The sequence below is a fragment of the Pseudophryne corroboree genome, chromosome 7 (genome assembly GCF_028390025.1).
Source record: "Pseudophryne corroboree isolate aPseCor3 chromosome 7, aPseCor3.hap2, whole genome shotgun sequence".
NCBI lineage: Eukaryota > Metazoa > Chordata > Amphibia > Anura > Myobatrachidae > Pseudophryne > Pseudophryne corroboree.
In genome coordinates, this window is record NC_086450.1 from 71495316 (window position 1) to 71518170 (window position 22855).

At 43.3% G+C, this 22855-nt stretch overlaps 1 protein-coding gene across 4 annotated transcripts in view; it reads right to left on the reverse strand.

The window, feature by feature from the left end:
* The window catches only part of COL18A1 (collagen type XVIII alpha 1 chain), a 333914-nt gene that overhangs the window by 36420 nt on the left and 274639 nt on the right, over positions 1-22855 (reverse strand). For all 4 annotated transcript variants that reach the window (XM_063933311.1, XM_063933309.1, XM_063933308.1 and 1 more), the window contains 10 exons: positions 22298-22324; positions 22156-22218; positions 21839-21913; positions 20497-20541; positions 20362-20406; positions 19265-19336; positions 17866-17910; positions 12075-12117; positions 11211-11282; positions 8554-8588 (listed from right to left, as the gene is read on the reverse strand). In XM_063933311.1, the coding sequence (XP_063789381.1) occupies positions 8554-8588; positions 11211-11282; positions 12075-12117; positions 17866-17910; positions 19265-19336; positions 20362-20406; positions 20497-20541; positions 21839-21913; positions 22156-22218; positions 22298-22324 (522 nt within the window). The remainder of the gene's footprint in view (positions 1-8553; positions 8589-11210; positions 11283-12074; positions 12118-17865; positions 17911-19264; positions 19337-20361; positions 20407-20496; positions 20542-21838; positions 21914-22155; positions 22219-22297; positions 22325-22855) is intronic.

The window sequence follows — 22855 nt, forward strand, 5'->3', positions numbered from 1 at the left end:
ATACATAAACGCGTAATGCGCGTACCACATCCAGAGTTCCAGAATGTGCTGTTAACACAGGAACTACTATTGGTTGATTGATGTGAAAAGATGACACTACCTTTGGTAAGAAAGCGGGATTCGTCCGAAGTTCCGCTCTGTCATCATGAAACACCAAATACGGTGGCTTGCATGACAAGGCACCCAAATCTGAAACACGCCTTGCCGAAGCTAAGGCTAGAAAAAAAATTGTTTTCCAAGTGAGAAACTTTATATCCACTTGCTGTAAGGGTTCAAAATATGAAGACTGTAAGAAATCTAAAACCAGATTCAAGTCCCATGGCGCTGTAGGTGGAATGAATGGAGGCTGTACTCGGAGGACACCTTGTAGAAAAGTGTGTACCGACGGCAATAGCGCCAATCGTCTTTGAAAATAAATTGACAACGCAGATACCTGCACCTTTTGTGTAGATAAACGCAGTCCTCCATCTAACCCCGTCTGTAGAAATAACAAAAGACGGGATAACTTGAAAGATGATGTTGGAAACTTCCGAGCTTCACACTAACCTATATAGGCACGACAAATTCTGTAATAATGAGCTGCCGTAACCGGCTTCCTAGCTTGTAACATGGCTGGTATAACCGATACTGGAATGCCCTCTCTCCTTAAGAGGGTGGTCTAAACAGCCACCCTGTCAAACGCAGCCGCACTAAATCGGGGTAAAAGAACGGACCCTGTTGTAACAGGTCTGGACGTAGTAGGAGCGGCCAAGGATCTTATGCGAGTAGTCCGCGGAGATCCGATAACCAAGCTCTCCGAGACCCATGAGGCACCACTAGTTGACGGACTCTCTTTTGATCCGTTTTAGCAACCGAGAGAGCAGCGGAAACGGTGGAAACAGATACACGAGGCTGTACGGCCACGCGATTGTGAGAGCATCCACCGCCACTGCCTTTGGATCTCTCGTTCTGGACACATACTGGGGCGTTTGGTAATTGTGGCGAAATGCCATCAGGTCCACCTGAGGGTACCCCACCTGTGGACCAACATGTGAAACACCTCTGGATGTAAGGCCCAGTCTCCTGGATGAAAATCCCGACGGCTGAGATAATCCGCCTCCCAGTTGTCCACTCCCGGAATGAACCCTGCCGACAATATCACCTGGTGGTATTCTGGCCAATTGAGGATTCGAGCTATTTCCCGCATTGCCATGCGGCTTCTCGTTCCTCCTTGGTTGTTGATGTATGCGACTGCCGTCTCGTTGTCTGACTGCACTTGGACAGTCTGAGAGCAAAGCATGTGTACTGCTTGTCGTAGTGCATTGTAAATTGCGCGGAGTTCCAGGACATTTATAGACAGCAATCTGTCCTGATCCGCCCAGAGACCCTGTCGCTGACAATTTTGAACTACAGCTCCCCAACCTCTGAGACTCTCGTTCGCCATTAGAATTATTCAATTCCAGCCGCTGCCTGCGATTAAACTGTGTACCTTGAGCCCCAGAGTAGAGACACCCTCGCCCTTGGCGACAACCTCACCCTATGGGGAATCTGCAGATGCGAGGCCGACCACTGTGCGAGCACATGCTGTTGAAATGGACGCGAGTGAAATCTTCCGAACTGAAGCGCTTCGAAAGCCACCACCATTGTTCCTAATAGGCGAATACACAAATGTACAGAGAGTGTGCGTGGCTTGAGCACTAATTGTACCAGATGGCGAATAATCTGTACTCTCTGTTGTAGTAGGTAAATTCTTTGATTTACCGTATCGAGAATCATACCTAGGAATTGAAGTCGTTGAGACGGAATTAAATGCGATTTCTTGAAGTTGACAATCCAACCGTGGTGTACGTTAGCAGCGCAAGTTGAAGGGGCATCTTCTAAGTACGGAACGAATGTCACTGCCAGGGATCTGAGATGAGCTATCATCACAGACATCCCTTTGGTGAATACCCGAGTCGCTGACGAGATGCCAAACGGTAGAGCCTAAAACTGTTAATGGGAAAAAGATACAGCAGCGCCTGGGATCAACAGAGCATACAATATAGCACAATTGTTGATCCCAGGCGCTGCTGTATCTTTTTCCTATTTCTTATATACAATTACAAACATACAGAAGTTTGTTTGCAGCAGCGAACGGGAACTAAAGAGATACGATTAAACTGGATATACATGTGCATATTTGCATGTGTATATATTTATATATATATATAAATATATTTAATTTTCCCGTAAAAATTAGCGCCTAGGTTCTTTGTTTTTTTTTGCTAAAACTGTTAATGGTTGTGGCATATTGCAAACCGCAAGAACCTCTGATGAGGCTGCCAAATCGGAATGTGTAAGTACGCATCCTTGAGATCTAGCGCAATCATGAACTCCCTTGGCTCTAAACTTGCAATCACTGAGCGCAGAGATTCCATATTGAATCTGTAGTAAGTTACGTACCGATTGAGACCCTTTAAGTTCAATATTGGCCTGACTGAGCCATCCGGCTTCGGTACCACAAACAGACTGGAATAATAACCCTGACCCTGTTGGTGTACAGGGGCCGGAATCAAAACTGCTGAATCCAGTAGGGACTGAATGGCAAGTTGCAGAACCGCCCTCTTGTCGTCCGACAGAGGCAATCCTGTCTTGAAAAACCGCAGTGGCGGAAGACAGTCGAACTCTATTTTGTAACCTTTTAACACTAAATTGCGGATCCACCCATCCGCCGATGTCTGGAACCACGCCAAATGGAACGTCTGAAGGCGTGCTCCTACAATTGGAGAACCGAGATGGGCTGGTAGCCCGTCATGCCACTGGCTTGTCGGTAACCTTAGCGTCCTGACGACTTGTGTTGGTTTGTTGGAAACCACGTCCACGACCACGTCTACCAGGCGTGGCTGTTCCTCTGCCACGTCCGCGAAAGGACTGCAGTCTAAAGGATTTGAACGAAGGTCCAGAGTACCTCCTTCTTGGTACCGGTGGAGGCAATGGTAAGAAAACCGACTTTCCACCCGTAACCTCAGAAATCCATGTGTCCAATTCAGGGCCAAACAACTTCTTGCCATCGTAAGGTAACGCCTCTATACCTCGTTTGACCTCTGCCTCCGCTTGCCAAGAAGGCAGCCAGAGTGCTCGTCGTGCCGTAACTAGCGACGATGAAATACGAGAAGTGAGCTGACAGACGTCAGTAGAAGCTGTACAGAGATACTCCGCAGCCTCACACATTTGATCAGCAAGAAGTATAAGGTGTTCGTCATGGAGGGCAGACTTAAGTTCTGTTATCCATACTATGAGCGCCTTAGTGACCCAGATACCAACCAAGCCAGGTCTCAGCAGCACTCCTGCTGCTACATACATGGACTTTAGCATAGTTTCTATTTTGCGATCTGAAGGGTCTTTAAGCGTAGTAGCCGCTGGCACTGGTATGGTTAATTTCTTCATAAGCTTCGACACTGACGAATCAACTATTGGTGGATTCCCCTGTACGTGTCACCGAGTCTGGAAACGGGTAACTAGACTTAAATCTGCGAGGTATAGAAAACCGTTTATCTGGAGTCTGTCGAGTTTCTACTAACATCTTATTAAGAGACTCCGACACAGGAAAACTTATTGGAGTTCTCTGTCGTTTAGTAAATATGACCTGATCATTTGTGAGAGGCTCCTGAGTTTCTGTAAACTTCAGAGACTGACGCACCGCTCTGATGAGATTATCAATTCCTGAGCTGTTAAAATCCTCACTATCTGACTCCACTTCGCCCTCCTCACCCTCATCTTGTGCCGTGAGGTCTGGCATGGATTCATCAGAATCAGTAGCGGATCTTGCCACGGGCAAGCAGGACTTTTGGGCGCCGCACCACGGCAAGATCCGCTGCTGATGTGCCGTGCGCCCCCCGCTGCCCCCCGCCGTGAAGGGAACTAGACGCGTAGCGTCTAGTTTCCCTTCGTGGAGAGGACGTTTACTGTGCGGTGCGCGATGACGTCATTGCGCACTGCACAGCAAAGGTCCTCTCCACGAAGGGAACTAGACACGAAGCGTCTAGTTCCCCTTCGTGGAGAGGACCTTTGCTGTGCGGTGCGCGATGACATCATCGCGCACCGCACTTCTTTCATCGGCGCTACTACTGTACAGGGGGCGTAAGTGACAACGCCCCCTGTATGAAGCCACGCTCCCATCGCCTGCCCGGGGCGCTCAAAACCCTGGAGCCGGCCCTGGTCAGAATGCAACATAGCAGAAACTGGTAAATCATAAGACATATGAAATTTATCCCGTCTACCCAAAATGGATTTGGACCTTTCGCAAGGCTGAGACCCCTCTGGTAGTTCTGGCGGTCTCACCCTAGACTCAGATCTTGGCGTTTCCCGCTCCTGTCGAGCGGCGGTCAATTCTGATTGCAACCCAGCCAGTACATTGGCTAGCATTTCCCATGGAGGGTCCGGGGAGGAAATTGTCTTTAAAACCGGAGCAGAATTTTTATTCGGAACCGAATCCACAAATCATACTGTATATGTGGTAGATCCATCCGCTAACACACTGCTACAGACTTTGCAATTAAGCTTTTTAGTTTTTGCTGGTGCCTTACTCATTATGGCGACAGACAATACAATACACAAAAAACAGACACTTGCACGACTCAGTAAAATAGTACCAAGGTGTCTCTATATATATATCTGGTCAAGTGCAGTACACGTGGCCAGTACTATGAAATGTGATCCCAAATTCCCACTAACACCCCTGCGCCTCCGGTGGAGTAGAGATGTAGTACTGGAACGATCTGGAATCACAACAGGAAGACCCAGGAAGCATGGTTAGAAATGGCTGCCATGCTTACCCATATAATCACAGTGCAGGTTAAAGTGACATTTATATGAAATCCTGTGTAATTAACCCTGCAGCCTAGCATACTGCTGTTGCTGCAGGTTTTCCCTCTCATGCCGCTGATTGTGTTACATAATCACAGTATAATGCCCCCCCCCTACCCCCTGCATGCTCCGTTGCGGATGCAGTGCAGGCGGGCAGCGCAGCGTGTGGGGCCACCAGCGGGAGCCGGGTAGCGGGTCGTGCAGGAACTGAGAGCGGGGAGCGCGTCTTGAAGCGCTGTGAACAGCGGCCGTGCAACGGTGGGGACCGGAGCAGCGGCGGCGTCTGCAGAGGGATCCCGGCATCACTCAAACAATGTCCCCACACAGCGGGGCGGCAGCGGAAGGTAATCAGATGTGCAAAGACACAAGCTGAGAAGAAAATGGCCCAGTCAGTGGGTAAAGGAGGCAAAACTTTTTTTAGGTATATAAGCGAAAGGAGAAAAATAAAAGGCGGAATTATAAAACTAAAGACGGACACTGGGACTTGTTGAAGGAGACAATTTAATAGCAGATCATCTTAATGATTATTTTTGCTCAGTATTTACTACTGAAAGAGAGGGGAAGGGGCCACAGTTAAGTTGCAGGGATATTCAGGAAAATGAAACAAGTACATTTACAGAGGAGAAGGTCCTAACAGAACTCTCAAAGCTGAATGTGGACAAATCTATGGGGCCAGATGGGATACATCCAAGGATACTAAAAGAACTTAAAGAGGTGCTGGTAGCACCATTGACAGAATTATTCAACCAGTCATTAGCTACAGGATAATTCCAGGGGACTGGAAAAGAGCAAACGTAGTCCCACTGCACAAAAGTGGAAGCAAGGAAGAGGCAAACAACTACAGACCAGTGAGTCTTACATCAGTAGAAGGGAAATTGATGGAAACACTCTTAAAAGAAAGAGTTGTAGATTATCTCAAATCCGGCAATTTACTGGATCCCAAACAGCATGGATTCACTGGGGGGAGATCATGTCAAACAAATCTTATTGACTTTTTTGATTGTGTGACTAAAGTGATGGATAAAGGTGGAGCCATGGATATAGCTTATCTAGACTTTAGTAAGGCTTTTGACACAGTTCCACATCGCAGACTGCTAAATAAATTTGAAAGTTTGGGATTGGATATTAGGATTATTGAATGGATAAAATCTTGGTTGAAGGATAGAAAACAGAGAATTGTGGTAAATGGAGTGCATTCACAGGAGGGAAATGTTACCAGTGGAGTTCCCCAGGGATCTGTACTTGGACCAGTGCTTTTTAATATCTTTATTGGTGACATTGCAAATGGCATTAAAGGGAAAGTATGCATTTTTGCAGATGACACAAAGGTATGCAACAGGGTAGACACACCAGGTGGGGTAAAACAAATGATTGAGGATCTAGGTAGACTAGAGGAATGGTCAAGAGTCTGGCAATTACAGTTTAATGCCAAAAAATGCAAAATGATGCACTAGGGTCTCAAAAATCCTAAAGCTAAATACAGTATTAATGGCACTATACTGGAAACTACTGAGGAGGAAAGGGATCTAGGAGTCACTATTTCAGATGACTTAAAGGCAGGTAAGCAATGTAACAAGGCAATGAGGAAGGCTAGTCAGATGCTTGGCTGCATTGGGAGGGGAATCAGCAGCAGAAAGAAAGAAGTAATAATGCCACTGTATAGGTCATTGGTACGGCCTCATCTAGAATACTGTATTCAGTTCTGGAGGCCATATCTTCAAAAGGATATTAATACATTAGAAACTGTACAAAGGAGGGCAACTAAAATGGTGCATGGCCTACATCACAAAACATACCCAGAAAGACTAAGAAATCTCAATATGTATAGTTTGGAGCAGAGAGGGGAAATGGGGGACATGATAGAAACTTTCAAATATATCAAGGGTTTTAACAAAGTCCAGGAGGGAAACATTCTCCAAATGAAGAGAAGCAATAGGACACGAGGACATGCACTGAGACTGGAGGGGGGGAGGTTCAGGGGAAATTTGCGGAAAAATTATTTCACAGAAAGGGTAGTGGACAAGTGGAATAGCCTCCCATCAGAGGTGGTAGAGGGTAAGACAGTAGAGCAATTTAAACATGCATGGGATAGACATAAGGATATCCTTACAAAGAAATAAGGATCAAATAAGGTTAGAGATAAAAATAATGTAAAAAAAAAAAAAAAGGGGCAGACTAGATGGTCCAAGTGGTTCTTATCTGCCGACAAATTCTATGTTTCTATGTTCAACATACCTCGACTCCTGCTGCTTGTGGTGAGGCTCCGACGGGGCTTCTCTGCAAGCGCCGGCCAGCCTGTGCAGGAGGATCTGTTTGGCTGTGAGGGTGCTCATTCAGTGAGGACCGACACGCCACAGCTGCTATTAGCAGCTTGCACTATCCCTGACCCTGCCTTTTGGAAGGGGGAAAGGGATGTGTATGAAAAAAGAAAATCACTTAAATCAAAAAATATTCAAAAGAATCGTGGACCCAGCCACATTGACCTGTTGCTACTTCAAGCACAGAAAAAACACTGAGGTACTCGGGGATATGGAGGGGTGGAGTGTTCTAAATTTAAATATTCAGTGCCCTGTTTCCTACGGAAGCCGTCCATATCCCAAGGGTACTCCAGTGACCCCTAGTGGATGAAAAATAAATATATTTTACAAAAATGTGTACATAATATAGGCTAAATGCTTGTATGTATATATCAGATTCTCACAGTATTGAGCAATAGATAGTCATTTACAAAGAGCCAAACATCCTCTCAGTATAATGAGTCATAAGGGTATATTCAATAAGTGTCGGATCCATTCCGACAAGCATTGTCGGAAAGGATCCGACAATGACCTATTCAATATGATCCCAAATCTGTCAGATTTGGCCACTGCTGCTGATGCTCACGCCGATCCCCGCTGCTGCTCCCCTCCCCGCCGGCCGGGTGTCCACCAGATGACACCTATCCCCCCGTGTGCTGACAGCTGTTGAATACGGCCCATAGTCATGAAACAGGATAAACTTAGTACAGGTTGAGTATCCCATATCCATATATTCCGAAATACGGAATATTCCGAAATACAGAATTTTTTGAGTGAGAGTGAGATAATGAAACTTTGTTTTCTGACGGCTTAATATACACAAACTTTGTTTAATACACAAAGTTATTAAAAATATTGTATTAAATGACCTTCAGGCTGTGTGTATAAGGTGTATATGAAACATAAATGATTTGTGTGAATGTACACACACTTTGTTTATTGCACAAAGTTATTAAAAATAATTGCTAAAATTACCTTCAGGCTGTGTGTATAAAGTATACACTTTATACACACAGCCTGAAGGTAATTGAAACATAAATGCATCCTGTGCTTAGACTTAGGTCCCATCACCATGATATCTCATTATGGTATGCAATTATTCCAAAATACGGAAAAATCCGATATCCAAAATACTTCTGGTCCCAAGCATTTTGGATAAGGGAGACTCAACCTGTAGTATTTTCGGAATACTTCTTCTCAGAGACGTTCTCCCAATGTGGTTTGCGCTGCGCATCAAGTGCACCTTGTATGGGAGTTCATATTTTGCAACATCACTGTTTTACTTTCTTAGCCGACCATGACGTTGGGAACATCTTCAATTAACGTTAAATTATATTCTGCTGCAAGTAATCCTTATTTACAGAACAATTCACTATGGTTTCATGAAGATACATCTTGTAGATCTAGCTACACCCTCATTCCCAACACTCACCCTTGTCAAGGAACTCAGATCATATGGGAAGGTTCCTGAAATAGATCAAAACACTGTCATGTAAGATTAACAAAATACCCTTCAATGCACACTTACAGCCTGACACTGACCTGCATGCAGCTCTGCTAAACATTCTGTCCGCCGCCGGAAAACTTATGCTAACATCCGTATTCTGCGTCACGCAGATCCTGCGCCTGCCTCGCCCCCAGCTCTTGTAAGCAGTCATCATCTCTACTTTTAGCACTTACACCTACCCTTGTTAGGTACAATGGGGCGTCTCCTCGGCAAACGCTAGACGCAGAATATGGCACTACTCTGGTTACATGCCTAGTACACGCTGACTTCTATTATGTGCGTACAGCTAGTTACCGCCCAAATAACACCCACTTCATGGATGCAACAAAACATCCGATGGCCGCCTGACTTGACATAGCCAGAGATGCGTACTGTATGGCCGCTACGTCGCAGGCCCAGCCAAATTGTGCCAGATGCAGCCGCACTCAAACTTATGCGCTTAATGCCTAATATTTATTGCATAAAGAAGACAGATACTTCCTTGTATTCAGCAAAATAGGACTGTGTGTGTAGAATAACAAATGCTAAATACTACTGAACAACGATAGAAAAGTTATATGAAATGCTACTTTAAGGGGGGAATTCAAATAACCTCGTAAGATTTTATCACTGGTCGACTTAATGCACTTATATTGCAACCTATGTTCAGCATGCACGCTCCCGCAGCCCTTGCTATCCAATTTCAAAATGCTTAACATGCCACCCATGTGTTAATTCTACAGTGTGCGACTTGGGGAAACTGCATGAAAAAGGGGGGAAATCACCTGAACGCCAGAAATGGCAACTAACACTGGATAACAGTATAGAATGTTATTACCAAAAGCAGAGTATTTGATGTTCTTAAAACATGTCAAATGGCTAATTGTTACCTTTGTTATTGACAGTGGAAATGATAGTAAACAAAAAAAAAAAAAGGGTTGAGATTACCTAAAGCAGGGATGGGGAAGTTTTGGTGCTCCAGCTGTTGTTGAATTACAGGGTTGCTATTTGGCCATGCTAAAACTGCAACAGCTGGAGGGCCGGAGGTTCCCCATCCCTGAACTAAAGGATAAAAAGGGAGCAGACTAGATGGGCCAAGTGGTTCTTATCTAATCAGATTTTATGTTTCTATGTAAGTGTTTTTCCACAAATTAAATTGTCAATATTTATTTATTTAAATGGGAGGGGTGCCCCAGAGGTTTTTACATTTTTACCTTACAATATTTTCCCTACTTTTCACCTGCTCAGGGTTTTGCGAATGAAAATCCACGTAATCTCCCTCCGTGACCCCTGTTAGCGCAGATTTTCCAATTGAATAGCAAAAAGTCATAGCCGAGGGTTTTTTAGCCACGTTAAGAAATTTCGTCCAGCACGCGACTAATTGAACTGGCCTCTAAGTGGACTTAACATTAGGTTTTGAAAAATCTAACATCAATAGTGTAGTCTGTGTAAATGCCTCAATGCTATGTAAAGTTATTTATAAACCTACTATTCTTGATAAAATAAGCTATAAACATGAGTACGGGATCCGACCAAGTGACTGCCGGGACGTCGGAGAGGTAAACTGGAGGGGGTGGGGGTGTTTATTCAGGTCTAGGCTGTGGGGGGAGGGTTAGACTGCGGGAGAGGGGTTAGTTTTAGGTTGCGGTGAGGAAGGGTTGGGCACCTCGGGTAGGGTTAGGGTTAAACTTAGGGTTAGGTTTAGGCTGCAGGAAGGGGGTATAGGGTTAGGGACCACCGGGGAGGGTTAGCGTTAGGTTGCGGGAGGGAGGGGGGGGAGGGTTAGGGGTAAGGAGCAGTTTGCTTCCAGACCCCTGTCGGAATTCTAAACAGCGGGATGGCGCGGTTAGTATTCTGACGCCAGCATTCCTCCCGCCAAAATTTTAGCTACAACATTTGTGTACCTCTGTCTTTCTCTATTTCGTACAATAATACAATTGCATTAGACTAAATAGCTGTTTGTGTGAGCTGCAGATCCTGTGACTCTGGTCCCATGACAGCTGTCAGTGCCTGAAGGTCAGATCAGAGCCAGAGAGTCCTGACAGCAGGAACTTTCCTCCAGTTTGATGACATCACAGGACTCTTCTCAGCAGCCAGCGAGCACCCTAGTACTGCCAGCATGGGAGATCTGCTCACTCTCACTGATATTCATGAGCATTTATAGTCATGAGATAGGTGGCTTTGTGCAGGGATGTAAAAATGTGAATTTACCAGCAAATGTACTGCTGTAATATTTGGTAACAGTAACATATATTTATATGCGGCCTGTTTAATGTCTAGTCATACTTCCATTACTAAGACTCTCTATTTGATGGGATTGCATTGATTCGTTGACCTCATATGGGGTGTGGCCTCGCTTTAAATTGATTTAGGCAGATCTTGGCGCCTTGCGGGAGGGGCTGCTTTGTTATACCGTATAATGTATAGCAGCCTTTCCGTCCAAGTCTATCCCCTGTATCTGCAGATTTGTCCCACTGCTTCAGACTACTGCCTCAGAGCTGAATAGAACATACTGCTACCGCTCCTGTATTACTTATTCTCCTAGCTAGAAATAATCCCTTTATATATCTTTCTTAGCTTTGTACTGTTTGTTTTTATTTTACCTGGTGGACCAACAGGGCCAACTTCTCCTTGATCACCTTTCGGTCCCGGAAATCCTCTCTCACCTTTCGAACCTGTAACATTAGAGTGGTAACTGGAATGAAATAGGGGTCGAAGTCTCCAGAGAAGAAGATATGAGAATCACTTTACACTTTAATTCTTTGAAATGATCTACGCTTCCCCTGAGGGTTCATGTACTGAGAGATCAGGGCCGGATTAAGGGAGGGGCGACAGGGGCGGTTGTCCCGGGGCTCCCACACATTAGGGGCCTCCACACAGTGCTGTGTGAAGTCAGTCAGACAAAACTTTCTGAGGAAGGAGTCCCCTCCTGTGGGTCAGCTATTCAGCCGCCGAGGATGTCATAAGTGTAGAGTGAGTCTCACAGGATAGGGATGTAAAATCCCGCGAGACGGTGACCCCTGAGACGGCCATATCTGTTGAAGGTGCGGTGGTGGGCTATCCCTGTCCATGCCACAGCAATCAGGTAAGACTCTGTGGTGCGGTGTGTGTGTGCGCACGCACACATGAACTGCCATCACTAGGGCCCCCACAAATTCATTGCCCCTTGGCCCCCCACCAGCCTTAATCCGGCCCTGTGAGAGATGAGGAACCATCTAAGGAAGAAGTGTGGGAAAGGAAAAGACCTAGATCATAGCTAGTGTGACGTTCTACACACAGAAAACAATTACATCGATCGCGTAAACAGAAAGACATAAAATCACACACACAGAAAAGTGAAAGGTGAAAGCAAAAAAACCTGTTCTAGAAGAATGTGTAGGAAATATGATCCAGAAATCGAATATCTCTCCTTTACAATCTACCAAAGGTTCATTGATCTTCACAACACCACCCACAGGACACGTTACCTGGATATCCTGGTTGCCCAACAGCACTTGGTTCACGGTATTGCTGGAAAAGATTAAAGCAATTCTATTACAAGCCAAGTGAATGGATTTATACGTTTCCCAATACAATGTTCTACTTTGTGCATGATTTTACACCTAGTAGGGATGTAATAGCAAAAGAGCGCAATCTGCCCATAGCAAACTGTTACATGATTCATTTCATTTACTAAACTGCCCCAGAAACTGACAGCTACAATCTGCAGAGCCGCTTTATATCACATTACATCTGTGCGCACCTCACCATTTTATTACATTATGCTGCATTATTGGGTACAATACTGTTGGGTACAAATGCGCTCAATAAGTTTACACCCTGATTTTTCAAAGTAGTTCCTGTTTCTACACATTATTTAAATGCAACCTACTGATTCAGTATTTCCAATAGCAGTCTGACTTTAAATGGACTGGATTTATGCACCTCAGTCTGCCCGCTGCTCCGCCTCTGCCTGCTGTTCTACCCCTGAATTGGCGAGGGTCTGTCTCATTGCACTAGCAGTAGGAGCAGCTGGAGGAGCAGCTTGTTCCCCGGCTCCCACTGCACATGCATGTTGGAGACGGGACAGTCCTTAGGATATTATTATACAGATAAATACATACATAGTGAAGCTGATGCAGAGTTGAAACCTAGTCAGTTTTGCAGATGTATCGTGCAAGATTTTGCTCTGTGCGTGCTCTGGAGATGAGCGCACACAAGTACTGGACAATCAGAGTCGTACGCAACATACATACTCGCATGCCTTGCAACAGAAGGGGTAGACAAACAAAAGATATTCCTGATGTGCGCAATAAATGTTACCCTAGGCAGCCGTCACACTTCACAAAGGGAACATCATGTCCCTAATCACAGAATACAAGTTATAGAATAATGGATGTGTGCATCGGCGCCCTTGTAACAAAGATGATGGCAGTAACAAATAGGTTTTATATAAAACCACAGTACTTTATTACATAAAAACAATGTACATGTATAATAACGTACAGATAAAATAACAGTGTGCCAATCCCAAACAAGATCTCACCCTCTATTGGATTTGCGGTGGGCAGAGAGCCTCTTATTAAAAAAAGGCAATCCGATCCCGGTGGAATATTCGTCGCACCACCGCAAAAAGCTTATTCCATTCGGAGGTTGGAGTAGGGAATCAGGCGATGCAGATAAAAAAACAGATGTCCGTGTCGTCCAAACGACGCGTTTCGGAGAATGTTCTCCTTTTTCAAGCTTGGATGACATGGACTATCACAGTTCATATATTTATACCCCCTTTAATTGAAATAATCAATCAATTAAGTTACACCAAACTTCCGGACCGTATTAACCGGAAGTGACATATGCGGCTCATACTGCATTTCCGTTTACGTTTCGTATACAAAAAAACCTATTAAACCAGCACTTATTAAAAAGCAGATAGTCAATGGTACATCACACTATATCCATAGGTGAGAATGGCACAAAATAGGAGACCTTGAAACAGCAAGATTAGATAAACAGTGTTTTACTTCCGTTCTCCGTAACCGGAAGTGACGAATGCGTGTCACCGCTACGTCCCATGCGTTCCATGCGGCGGCCATCTTTGGATATACGTCTCATCCACATTATTACAAATCTAAGGGACCCGGCTTTTTCCTCTTTCTATGGCCGGAAGTGGCGGATGCGTTTCACAGTTGTGTTCCATATAGTAACCATTTTAATTTTCATTCACAGTGTAGATCCGTAAAATTCTTGTGGATGACGTCATTCGGAACAAATAAATGAAAGATGCCATATCTCCTCAACCAATCTTAGCTGTACTTTATATTCCAGGCCAGTCCATCCCTATTACCGGGAGATAGGCATTTGATGGGAATATATGTCCTTATTCCAATATCTCAACTCGGAAAAGAGGGAGAATAAAAATATCATTAATAACAGTATACTCAATATTATAAAACACCCCTATAGAGACTATAATGTATGTGTCTAGTACACTAAAAAATCATTCTAAAAACCATTTCAATTCAAAATCTGAATTGTGCCCTTCTGGTAAAAGTGTGTTAAGATTAAAAATCCACCTCATTTCGCTCTGTGCTAATTTAGTTTCTATATTTCTGCATTTCCAGTTGCCTCTAATTTGTTGAATACCTAAAAACTTTTTATTCCTTTCTCACATTTGTCATGAACCAATGAAAAATGTTCGGACAGTGGGTGGGTCTTGAGGCCCTTTTTTATATTATAAATATGCTCTGCCATTCTTGTTTTTAGGCATCTAGTGGTTTTGCCTATATACAGTTTTCCACAATGGCATTCTATAAGATAAATTATGTTACGTGAATGGCAAGTAATAAATTCTTTTATTCTATATTTCTTGCCCTTTACTTCGAATTCTGTAATTTTCCTTTCTATCCCATTTTTTGTGGTGGATCTGCACATGAGGCATGATCCACAACGATGAAAACCAATACTCCGTTCGCTTGCTGCTTTTTCTTTTTGTAGTGTGCTTTTAACCAAGATGTTTTTAAGAGAAGGAGCTTTTTTATAAATAAATCTGGGTTGATCTGGTATAATATCGCATAAAATCGGGTCGTCTTTCAAGATTCTCCAATTCTTTCTAATGATACCCTCAACCTTCTTGTGGTGGGCCCCATATTTAGTTATATATGCCCATTCATAATGATTATCTTTTTCCTTAGGTTTGGGTTTCTCTTTAAGCAGATCCATTCTATCTAAGGTGCATACTTTATGTCTCGCTGTTTCCAAAAGATCTCTTGGATAACCCTTCTGTTGGAAACGTGTGGTCATTTCTTCTGTTTGTTCTTCTAAAGTGCTCTCGTTAGTGCAGTTCCTTTTCAGCCTTATAAATTGACCCAACGGAATATTTTCCAGCCATCTTTTATGATGTTGGCTGGAAATTTCAATATATGAGTTGGAATCCGTGGGTTTTCTATGTGTTTTAGTACAAATTTTGTTATTTTCTATATAAATAAACAAATCTAAAAAGGCTAAAAACTCTTTACTAATATCAAAGGTCAATGAGATATTAAAAGAATTCCGGTTAAGATCCTCACAGAACATGCTTAAGGGCACTTAACCGCCACCAGCAAACCAGGCTTGCCCCCATGGTGCTATTCACACCATGGGGGCAAGCCTGGTTTGCTGGTGGCGGTTCATCGTCAATATCGACGATATCTTTTTTATCTGGCAAGAGGGAGAAGTGCCCTTAAGCATGTTCTGTGAGGATCTTAACCGGAATTCTTTTAATATCTCATTGACCTTTGATATTAGTAAAGAGTTTTTAGCCTTTTTAGATTTGTTTATTTATATAGAAAATAACAAAATTTGTACTAAAACACATAGAAAACCCACGGATTCCAACTCATATATTGAAATTTCCAGCCAACATCATAAAAGATGGCTGGAAAATATTCCGTTGGGTCAATTTATAAGGCTGAAAAGGAACTGCACTAACGAGAGCACTTTAGAAGAACAAACAGAAGAAATGCCCACACGTTTCCAACAGAAGGGTTATCCAAGAGATCTTTTGGAAACAGCGAGACATAAAGTATGCACCTTAGATAGAATGGATCTGCTTAAAGAGAAACCCAAACCTAAGGAAAAAGATAATCATTATGAATGGGCATATATAACTAAATATGGGGCCCACCACAAGAAGGTTGAGGGTATCATTAGAAAGAATTGGAGAATCTTGAAAGACGACCCGATTCTATGCGATATTATACCAGATCAACCCAGATTTATTTATAAAAAAGCTCCTTCTCTTAAAAACATCTTGGTTAAAAGCACACTACAAAAAGAAAAAGCAGCAAGCGAACGGAGTATTGGTTTTCATCGTTGTGGATCATGCCTCATGTGCAGATCCACCACAAAAAATGGGATAGAAAGGAAAATTACAGAATTCGAAGTAAAGGGCAAGAAATATAGAATAAAAGAATTTATTACTTGCCATTCACGTAACATAATTTATCTTATAGAATGCCATTGTGGAAAACTGTATATAGGCAAAACCACTAGATGCCTAAAAACAAGAATGGCAGAGCATATTTATAATATAAAAAAGGGCCTCAAGACCCACCCACTGTCCGAACATTTTTCATTGGTTCATGACAAATGTGAGAAAGGAATAAAAAGTTTTTAGGTATTCAACAAATTAGAGGCAACTGGAAATGCAGAAATACAGAAACTAAATTAGCACAGAGCGAAATGAGGTGGATTTTTAATCTTAACACACTTTTACCAGAAGGGCACAATTCAGATTTTGAATTGAAATGGTTTTTAGAATGATTTTTTAGTGTACTAGACACATACATTATAGTCTCTATAGGGGTGTTTTATAATATCGAGTATACTGTTATTAATGATATTTTTATTCTCCCTCTTTTCCGAGTTGAGATATTGGAATAAGGACATATATTCCCATCAAATGCCTATCTCCCGGTAATAGGGATGGACTGGCCTGGAATATAAAGTACAGCTAAGATTGGTTGAGGAGATATGGCATCTTTCATTTATTTGTTCCGAATGACGTCATCCACAAGAATTTTACGGATCTACACTGTGAATGAAAATTAAAATGGCTACTATATGGAACACAACTGTGAAACGCATCCGCCACTTCCGGCCATAGAAAGTGGAAAAAGCCGGGTCCCTTAGATTTGTAATAATGTGGATGAGACGTATATCCAAAGATGGCCGCCGCATGGAACGCATGGGACGTAGCGGTGACACGCATTCGTCACTTCCGGTTACGGAGAACGGAAGTAAAACACTGTTTATCTAATCTTGCTGTTTCAAGGTCTCCTATTTTGTGCCATTCTCACCTATGGATATAGTGTGATGTACCACTGACTATCTGCTTTTAAATAAGTGCTGGTTTAATAGGTTTTTTTGTATACGAAACGTAAACGGAAATGCAGTATGAGCCGCATATGTCACTTCCGGTTAATACGGTCCGGAAGTTTGGTGTAACTTAATTGATTGATTATTTCAATTAAAGGGGGTATAAATATATGAACTGTGATAGTCCATGTCATCCAAGCTTGAAAAAGGAGAACATTCTCCGAAACGCGTCGTTTGGACGACACGGACATCTGTTTTTTTATCTGCATCGCCTGATTCCCTACTCCAACCTCCGAATGGAATAAGCTTTTTGCGGTGGTGCGACGAATATTCCACCGGGATCGGATTGCCTTTTTTTAATAAGAGGCTCTCTGCCCACTGCAAATCCAATAGAGGGTGAGATCTTGTTTGGGATTGGCACACTGTTATTTTATCTGTACGTTATTATACATGTACATTGTTTTTATGTAATAAAGTACTGTGGTTTTATATAAAACCTATTTGTTACTGCCATCATCTTTGTTACAAGGGTGCCGATGCACACATCCATTATTCTATAACTTGCAACAGAAGGGGCATAAATGGGTGTTCTTATGAATGCAAAGTTTCAATGGAATTATTGGCCACCACCGATACATCTGTTTTTGGGTGGATCTCTTGCTCCAGGGATAGGCCTGAGTGAGCACTGATAATGGTCTGAGAAATCAGGCTTAGCGGTACGGTCACATAGGGGTGCACACTTTTGGCTCAGCCCCATTCCTGTTAGACAGGGCAGAATCTTATCACACAGGCCTAGACACAGAGGCATGGGATAAAGGATTACTTTCTCATGTTCCATGAGGTGTATGGCGTGTAGAATTAACATGCAGGGTCTAGATTAGCCCTAGTACCAAAATGATCTACATATTCTTGATGGATACTTACTGGGTTCCCCGGGGGGCCAGGCGGGCCAGGAGGACCTGGTGGTCCCTAAACAAAAGACAAGTTGGAAACACAGTTGTCACAAATCTCCGCCGGCCAAGTAACAGTGTCCACAATGTGCTCAGAAATGTTTATAAATAAATGTGATGTCAGGTAGGTGGTAATGGGGAGCACTCACAACGACAGTCTGTGCTGTATAGTTACTGCACAATATACAGTAATATTGCTGTACCCATTACAACAGAAACCACCCCCCACTCACCCCTGGTATTTAGCTCTTGCCTCTAAGCTGGAAGCTCTGAGCTCCTTACCACGTACAGTATAGAGAGTCTGTTCTGCCTCTAAGCTGAAAGCTCTGAGCTCCTTACCAGGTACAGTATAGAGAGTCTGCTCCTGCCTCCAAGCTGGAAGCTCTGAGCTCCTTACCACGTCCAGTATAGAGTCTGCTCCTGCCTCTAAGCTGGAAGCTCTGAGCTCCTTACCAGGTACAGTATAGAGAGTCTGCTCCTGCCTCTAAGCTGGAAGCTCTGAGCTCCTTACCACGTACAGTATAGAGAGTCTGCTCCTGCCTCTAAGCTGGAAGCTCTAAACTCCTTACCACGTACAGTATAGAGTCTGCTCCTGCCTCTAAGCTGGATGCTCTGAGCTCCTTACCATGTACAGTATAGAGAGTCTGCTCCTGCCTCCAAGCTGGAAGCTCTGAGCTCCTTACCACATACAGTATAGAGAGTCTGTTCTGCCTCTAAGCTGGACGCTCTGAGCTCCTTACCAGGTACAGTATAGAGAGTCTGCTCCTGCCTCTAAGCTGGAAGCTCTGAGCTCCTTACCAGGTACAGTATAGAGAGTCTGCTCCTGCCTCTAAACTCTAAGCTCTGAGCTCCTTACCACATCCAGTATAGAGAGTCTGCTACTGCCTCTAAGCTGGAAGCTCTGTGCTCCTTATCACGTACAGTATAGAGAGTCTGCTCCTGCCTCTAAGCTGGAAGCTCTGAGCTCCTTACCAGGTACAGTATAGAGAGTCTGCTCCTGCCTCTAAAGTGGAAGCTCTGAGCTCCTTACCACATCCAGTATAGAGAGTCTGCTCCTGCTTCTAAGCTGGAAGCTCTGAGCTCCTTACCACGTACAGTATAGAGAGTCTGCTCCTGCCTCTAAGCTGGATGCTCTGAGCTCCTTACCATGTACAGTATAGAGAGTCTGCTCCTGCCTCTAAGCTGGAAGCTCTGAGCTCCTTACCACGTAAAGTATAGAGAGTCTGCTCCTGCCTCTAAGCTGGAAGTTCTGAGCTCCTTACCACGTCCAGTATAGAGAGTCTGCTCCTGCCTCTAAGCTGGATGCTCTGAGCTCTTTATTTTTAGCTCTAAAATCTTTCATTCTTATAGTCGCATTGCTGTAATAAACTCACCCTGACTCCATAGGCAGTGGAATCAGACGGCTCTCCTTTCTCTCCTTTCAGTCCGTTCATACCAGGCCGACCCTAGGTAGACAATGTAAGAGATGTTCTCAGTATGTTGCCTGTGTTTATACTGTGGGAAGGTTGGAACTGCGAGGAAACAGCTCACATAACATGTTTTAAATATTAGGAGAGAACAAAGAGAAAAGAAATTGACAGAGGGTGGGTGGGTTCTGGACAAACATATTGCACACCCATTTGGATATGTACACTTTGTCTGCAGAATTTCCATATCTGTATTTAGACACCCTAAAATTGGTGCTCCCTTAAATCTAGCACATACTGTAGATGTATCTGGAACCAATGTGCACTAATCATCATGGACTGGAACACTGAACTGTGTAGGAGCAGACAATAAACTTGGTAATAGTATCTCTACTTATCTAAACAAGTATTAGAAAACTTACATTTGTACAGTTCCACTAGTAGACATATTTACTAACAACAAGAATATCCACTAGTACATATTGTGCTGAATGAGGAATTGGTTTATAGATATGAGATAGGGCTCAGCGTAGAACGTGGGTGGGTTTGGTAAGAGCTGTTGCCTGATGTAAGTCTCAGCACATATGTACATTTTGGACTAGGAAGTAAGGCAACCGTATTGCTAAGGTTATTGTAGGATTAAGTCTATGGGGGGTATTCAAGTACCTGCAGTCTGTTCTTGCCGTAAAAAATTGTGGTAAATCCCTTTTTTTCTGGCAATTCAATTACCAGAAAGATTGAATTACCCCCCGGGGATCAATTTACAGCGGCTAATTGAATTCCCCCCCTAATTATTATTATAATCACCAGTGTAGCTTTATCCACTGCCCACATATTCATTCACAAGTGGAGAAAATATAGAGGTTACATGGCTCACAGAAAACATGGATGATGTGCAATATAAAAGGAAAAGATATGGAAGCTATGAGCATAGATGATGAGCTGCACAAAGGACGACTGTATACATTACATAGAGAAGAAGCAGAAGAGATGGGAAACAGAGACAGAGGAACTAGAAGACAATGGAGCCATAGATAGTCCTCTATACTATATATTATACTCACAGATCGTCCTGGGAATCCAATTTCTCCTTTCTGTCCAGGTGTGCCCTGGTGACACAAGGTGACAATATGATACAGCTCTGATTACAGTATATTCCTTCCTCACTCCTGCTAATCGTACTGTCTCATCATACTCACCAGGGGTCCAATGGGTCCAAATGGGCCTCTCGGTCCCGTCTCGCCCTACGATAACATAAATCAGTGTAGGCTATTGTGTTGTTATCTGTAACATAGAAACCTTATCACACAGTGGGGGTAATTCCAAGTTGATCGCAGCAGGAAATTTTTTAGCAGTTGGGCAAAACCATGTGCACTGCAGGGGAGGCAGATATAACATTTGCAGAGAGAGTTAGATTTGGGTGGGTTATATTGTTTCTGTGCAGGGTAAATACTGGCTGCTTTATTTTTACACTGCAATTTAGATTTCAGTTTGAACACACCCCACCCAAATCTAACTCTCTCTGCACATGTTACATCTGCCCCCCTGCAGTGCACATGGTTTTGCCCATCTGCTAACAAAGATGCTGCTACGATCGGGTCTGAATTAAGCCCACAGGCCGAAATAGTTATTTTAGAGAGTTCCCTCTGTCAGTATAAATCTTTGTTAAGAAAATACAGTAAGTAACGAAGTAACAGTATAAAATGGCATGAATGGAACCATGCGAAGATTCCACTTGTCCTGTTGGATATAAATGGGAAACTACTTGCAGTTATTTCCCATTACGCAAGTCTATTTCAATAGTGTTTTTAAGTATATTTTTACATGAATAGATGTCACTTTTGTCCATTACACATGGTAATACCCACTGTCTTGTCTGCATATAAAACATTACATGTGTGCCATAGTGACGAGGAACACAAAATAGTGGCTCATTAAAGGGTATCAGTCTCCTGGGGCAGAGATACAATTGATTCACTAGATTGAGATTATTTAAAAAAGAAAACAATTCATAAACACTCATGAGTATCTGTTTGACACGGGCACAGGAAATGAGGATCCGCGCATTCCACACGCAGAGATCTGGCCTGGCTTAGGTGAAGAAACTATTTTCTGAACGTTTGTTATGTGTCAGGATTTTCCAGCTTACAGTTCTTGCTCCTGATGGGGCAGATGTATTAAGCCTGGAGAAGTGATAAAGCAGTGATAAGTACAAGCTGATAACGCACCAGCCAATCATTACGGGTTTGAAAAATGACAGTTAGGAGCTGATTGGCTGGTGCGTTATCACCTCGCACTTATCACTGCTTCTTCACTTCTCCAGGCTTAATACATCTGCCCCATTGAAGTCACATATATTCAGTGTCATTTTTATACAGACTCGCTTTTTGTGACTAAAGGGCCATCTACAGTACAGAACGCAACTTCTACTTCTTTATACTGAAAGTTGTTGACCATCACTCTCCGTCCAGTTTCTCTTTCTTCAACCACAACCCCAGTAATATACCTGAACTCTACACCCCAGTCACGTGCACCGCTCACCTTCTCTCCTTTGAAAGTTCCGGTAAGTAGTGTGCCATCAGGTCCCACAATCATTCCAGACTCTCCCTTCTCTCCCTAGAAACAAGAACAGTGGACATAGATATCAAGCTGGCGGTACAGTAATACACAGTACGGCTGTGACAAGGGCCCAACCCTCAGCCTTGCTGATCAGGTAAATAACACAGCTATACATATGGTGGAGACAGACAGACAGACAGACAGACAGACAGACAGACAGACAGATAGATAGATAGATAGATAGATAGATAGATAGATAGAAAATGGTACAGTGTGCCCTAGAAATACGTTACTCTCACCTTCTGTCCATTCAGTCCAGGGTAACCCTGATCTCCCTGATCTCCTTTAAATCCTCTGGGGCCCTGGAAACATGAATGATATATGTCAGGAAGTGCAAATACAACAGCTACATAAGTATAAGCACACATCTGACTAGCTTACCTGTAGTCCAGTGCCACTATTACGGCCCTGCAAAGAAATGAATCATCGAGATTATAATGTATAATGAGACTGGCTGCTCTCTTCCATCTGACCCTCTATCATGGAACAACTAACGGCTTCAATTTAGAAAGTAGTGGCATTTGTTGTAACAGGGGAGATGTATCAAATCTTAGAGAGAGATGAAGCGGAGAGAGATAAAGTACCGACCAATCAGCAACTAGCTGTCATTTTACAGACTGTGCTGGGAAAATGACTTATGAGCCAATTGGTTAATACTTTATCTTTCTCCAAGTTTTGATACATCACCCCATAGCTCTGGTCGGATATATTTAAGTACTGGATGAGCCATAGATACTCCTTGTATTTGTAATTTAATGCACACATATACTGTATAGTGGTGTGTATTAACTAAAAGAAGAGATATGGATATTTCCAAACCCATTAGACGCAATATGCAAATAGCCCAATCCATGTAATAGCCAGCACCATTTGCATAGTAAGCCTTTGCATCAACGCTTCACTCCCCCGGCATTAAATGTGTAGTCATTGCTGGCTTGA